A 5,196-nucleotide genomic window follows, 5' to 3' on the forward strand; every position below is an offset into this window, starting at 1 on the left:
AAGTCACCAATACAATGTGATTTATCTACTGAACGCCACCTTATTCATAAAAAAGTTTACACAAAAAATGAACGGAACTATTATATGTGGTGCAAATTTAATCAGCTCATCACTACTTTAACTAATGTATGTTATGTCGTTTTCGTAGGGTGCAAGCACTTATATAAAGCCAACATGTGTTCTGTTTCAGAAAACTCTATTAAGAACTCATTAGAGACCAGCCTAGCTAGAGCACAGTTATGTTCTGGACCACCCCAAAGGCGGTGAGGTTCTTGGTGTTCTTGGCCATCTTTCTCTTCGTGGAACCAACGACAGATGGCAGGGAAGCCCAGCCTGCCGTGCCGGGGGTCATGTTGTTCGGGGACTCGCTGGTCGGTGTGGGTAACAACGATTATCTAGCCACCTTGGTGAAAGCAAACATGGCTCCCTATGGCAGGGACTTCAAGGACCATATCGCTACAGGGAGGTTTGGAAATGGAAAGCTGCTTAGCGATATCATAGGTTGGTCAAAACCTTATTCGATCTTGTTTGTACAAATGGATTTTTTTGACATTTTACATGAATTCTTACCAGTGTTATGGCATGCATATCTCGTGTTACAACTTGCATGGTACACTGCAGGTGAGAAACTAGGGTTTAATGGCTCTCCTCCTGCATATCTTAGCCCACAGGCATCAGGACAGAATCTTTTGATTGGAGCAAACTTCGCATCAGCTGGATCAGGCTACTACGACCCCACAGCACGTATCTATGTAAGTACCATCCATCGGTGGCTTATCATCGCACTTTAACAATAATGGGAAGCTGTGTATACAGAAATATATACATGTTGCATCCATCACGTACTCCCTCCGTACTGAAATATAAGAGCGTTAGTGATCTAAACACTTTTATATTTCTTTACAGAGGAAGTAGTTATGTCTTACTGAATTGTGTGTGGCAGCATGTAATACCTTTATCCCGACAACTGGAGTATCTCAAAGAGTACCAATCGAAGCTACGCGTGGTGGCTGGGAATCACCATGCTCAATCCATCATCTCAGACTCACTCTATATTATTAGCGCTGGATCAAATGACTTCGGCTTCAACTACTACATCAACCCTTTGCTCTTCTTGACACAGAATGCTGATCAGTTCTCTGATCGCCTCGTTGGCATCTTTAACAACACCGTGACGGTGAGCAAGAGCAAACCTGCAGCTTCCTCATTAATCAACCAGGATCAGATGATTAATACTATGTAATATTTTTAACTTGTACTAATTGTAGCAACTTCATGCTATGGGAGCACGACGTGTTGGTGTTTTTTCATTAGCTCCGTTGGGCTGCGCCCTCTTGGCGATCACGGTGTTTGGCCTTGGGAGAAACAGGTGTGTGCCAAGGCTCAACGATGATGCACAAAGGTTTAATGGGAAGTTGAGTGCAGCTGTTGACTCGCTGTCGAACCGGTACCATGATCTTAAGGTTGCTGTGCTGGACATCTACACACCATGGCACAGCCTTGCCACCTCCCCTGTGTCACATGGTAGGATACATAGGCTACTAATCCTTGCCTCCTTGGAATGGTGCCATGGTGGCCATGATGCATATTTATTTTCTTGTGGCATCAGCCTTGCTCGTTCTGTGCATTGATTCGAACTGAAAATGTGTGGGTTTATGTTGTCAGGGTTCGCTGAGGCAAGGCACGGATGTTGTGCTACAGGATTAGTGGAGTTCACAGTGTTCCTTTGTAATTCTTTGTCCATCGGGACATGTCCGAACGCGACGACATACGTGCATTGGGATTCCATTCACCCGTCGGAGGCAGCGAACAGAGTGATCGTAGATTCTCTCGGTGAGGGGATCAACAAGCTGGTTATGTAAAACACTGGACCTAGTACAGTGATGTACGTACCAGTTAGTATTAAGTTTCGTATGATACGCCCAAAATAAACTGTAGATTCTCTCGTGTTGAGGCCATAAAATAATATGTAAGTTACCTATGAGTCGCTAGGTATCTGCTACAGCTCTGTGTATTACTTTCTCCGTTCTAAAATATAGTGCTTCCTCTATTTCCGTACTTCAACCTGCATCATAAATTTAACAAACGAGACCGACTGCGGCGGGAGCAAAAGTTATACCATCGAATTCGTATTCAAAAGAAGTTTTTAATTATATTTATTTTTTGTAGCCGCACTCGGTCTTGTTGGTTAAATTTATGGTCAAAGTTGGATCTCGAGAAACGCTGCCGCACTATATTTTGGAATGGAGGGAGTATATATGAGTATTTGCTTGCCAGTGACAAACATATTTGAGGTGGTTGAAACAAAATAAACACCAAATATTGCCCGTGCAGCTAAATTTTTTCAGTTCAGTTGATCTTGTACAGAGAGAGCGGAAGCGTCCGTGTCAGAGACCGCGCGTCCCTAGCGATTGGCGTTGTGGGTGAAGAAGATGCGGACGCTTGACGGGTGTGGGGTGGTCACCCACACTGAAAGAAAGTGACTTTAGAGGGACATTCGGGACGATGACGATCCCATGGAAGGGATGGCGGGAGGCTTTGGCAGCATCGTCGACTATAGGTTACAACAGCGGGTAGTTCTGTTTTTTAACACAGTGCAATTATAGATGCTCACATATAAACACATATACTTATTCCTATGAACGCATGCATGCACCATCTAGCCCTGTGAGCACCTCTGACGTACTGAGTCAGCATAACATCTGAAGATTGTCGTTGTCGTACAACACACTCATATTAGAACACGGGCTCGAATGGTCTCACATGGAAGGTTAAAGTTTCGTTAAGAATTAAAATCTTCATATTTGTACACAAGGAAGTGATTTTAACAAAGAATAACTTGATAAAGCGAAGATAAGTCGGTAGTTCATGATGTTGTTTTTGTGATCAGAATGAAACCATAAAACACTTGCTTCTCGATTGTCCTCTAGCCAAACTACTTTGGCGCACGATACAATAGTCTTCAACGTTAGCCCTCCAATTAGTATCGATATGTTATTTGGGACGTGGCTAACCGGAGTGAAATCAGATATTGCGGGACATATTCAGATAGGGCTATGCGCGCTACTTTGGGCTATATAAAACTGTAGAAATGATATCATCTTTAACATGAAAATTTTCATCAACTTTTTGTAGGTTATATGCAGAGCCACTGCTTGGATCCACACATAGTCGTTAATCACCCATGCGGACTCCAGAGAGCTTTTGCCTATTGGGTGCAACCAATGTGAGACGGTTTGCATGACGATCCAATAATAGGATATGTGTTTAGTCATCTTGGTCTATTTTTCGCTGGCTGTGGCAGTTTTTGTTTTATCTTTGTTCGTTTTATGCTCCTTTTATGAGCCTTTACCGAACTTAAGACTTCGGTTTGGATCTTCAGTTAAATAAAATGACTGCATGCATCATTTTAATGCAGAGACGAAGGATGTCCTCCTTTTCACTTTTTTCTTTTGAAGGGCTATCCCTATTCGTTCTAAAGCTACAAGAGCAATTTTTACATCCTGCCACGGTGCCGATTGTTCACTTGGACCTCAAGGTCAAGAGGCGCGGGTCTGGACTGGATTATTCCTATCTAGAGATTTTGGTGCTTGCGGGATTGCTATGACTGATCATGAACGCAGTGTCGGTCCAAGCTTCCTCATCGAGGGGCGAAGGTACTCTCTCCGTCTCAAAATAAAAGCATCTCCAACGGCCGCACAAAAATTTGGCGCCCAATAAAAGTTATAGCGTGCCATTTTAGCATTTTTAGTGTGCTGGGACCAACATCGCTTTTGCAGACGCCTAAAAACACGCGCACAAAAAGCACACAGTGCAAATTGTGAAGCGCGCGCAATCCGGAGCCCAAAATATGCTGCGCGCGATAGCGTTTTTCAACGCGCGTCCAAAAACTTTTAGTGCTACAGCATCTGCTGGAGCTGCGCGGCGCCCTAAAAAACAAAATTTTAGCGCGCGGAGGTCTTTTTGGGCGCCTGTTGGAGATGCTCTAAGTGACTCAACTTTGTATTAATTTTATACAAAGTTGAGTCACTTATTTTGGGACGGAGGAAGTAATTTTTTTTCTTGTTCTGAACTCTGAACTTCTTGCATGCTGTGCTGGACCAATAATGTGTGCACGCTGGTTCGGATTCCCTTGGAAAGCATTGCCATGTCGCATGGTTGTGCTGGTGACCTGGTGTGTCTGGGCAAGCTTGCAGTGGCAAGCATCAGTCTTCCAATAGCTCAAGTAGTACGTGAATAAAAATGGGCAAGTGGTAGCTGGCAGCACAATGCACTGGAATTGTCAAACGACACTAGTAGAAAAAGGGCCTGTAGTCCTGGTTCATAAGGGCTTTTAGTCCCGGTTCTTGAACCGGGACTAAAGGGTCGGTACTAATGCCCTGACCCTTTAGTCTCGGTTCAAATCAGAACCGAGACTAAAGGCCCTCCACGTAGCCGGTCCACCTTTAGTCCCGGTTGGTAACACCAACCGGTACTAAAGAAAATTTTCTGATTTTTTGTTTTGAAATTTTATTATTTTCAAATTTCTGAATTATTTTAACCTCTAATCTCTAATCACTGCTCAATTTAATCTCTAATCACCCCTCATCATTTCAAATCATCTAACTTTCCGGACGGTTACCCATCCTCCCACTCCCCCAGCCTGAGCACGCTTAACTTCCGGGTTCTATTCTCCCTCGTTTTCAAGTCTGCACTCGTTGTTTTCCTGACAATAGTAAGATGTCAATCCTATTAACCCTCAGGAGTTTAGCTTGAGCATGAAGTCACACATTTCACTGTTTGAGTTTGAAACTATTGTTCTAAAAAACAATATTTTTTTAGTAACACTAATATTTCTTGAATAAGTAGTTTGACCATTGTTTGACCATAGTTTGACCAGATTTGACCAAAATTCAAAAAAACTGAAATAATTATTTAATAACACTAATATTCTTGAATAATTATTTAGTAACACTAATACTTCTTGAATAAGTAGTTTGACCATAGTTTGACCAGATTTAATGAAAATTTAAAAAAACTGAAATTTGAGCATAACTTTTTTTTCTTTTGGAATTTGAGGATTCTACAAATTTACAAACAGGCCGTAGGCGGTCTTCATCGGATGTAACTTTTCGAGTAGATGATTTTTCATATAAAAAACTTTTTAATCCGAGTTCGTATGCAAAAGTTATGCCCATTTTACAAATTCCAGAGAGA

General features: G+C 42.3%; 1 protein-coding gene across 1 annotated transcript; it reads left to right on the plus strand.

Annotated features, from left to right (window-relative positions):
* The first annotated feature begins 220 nt into the window (after window positions 1-220).
* On the plus strand, window positions 221-2,116 carry LOC119332776 (GDSL esterase/lipase APG-like). Its single transcript, XM_037605928.1, has 5 exons — window positions 221-501; window positions 622-752; window positions 944-1,177; window positions 1,269-1,524; window positions 1,666-2,116. Exons 1-5 carry the CDS (start codon window positions 240-242, stop codon window positions 1,860-1,862), a joined length of 1,080 nt encoding a protein of 359 aa, XP_037461825.1. The 5' UTR covers window positions 221-239; the 3' UTR covers window positions 1,863-2,116.
* The last annotated feature ends 3,080 nt before the right edge of the window (window positions 2,117-5,196 follow it).

This window comes from Triticum dicoccoides, chromosome 7A, assembly GCF_002162155.2.
Source record: "Triticum dicoccoides isolate Atlit2015 ecotype Zavitan chromosome 7A, WEW_v2.0, whole genome shotgun sequence".
Lineage (NCBI taxonomy): Eukaryota > Viridiplantae > Streptophyta > Magnoliopsida > Poales > Poaceae > Triticum > Triticum dicoccoides.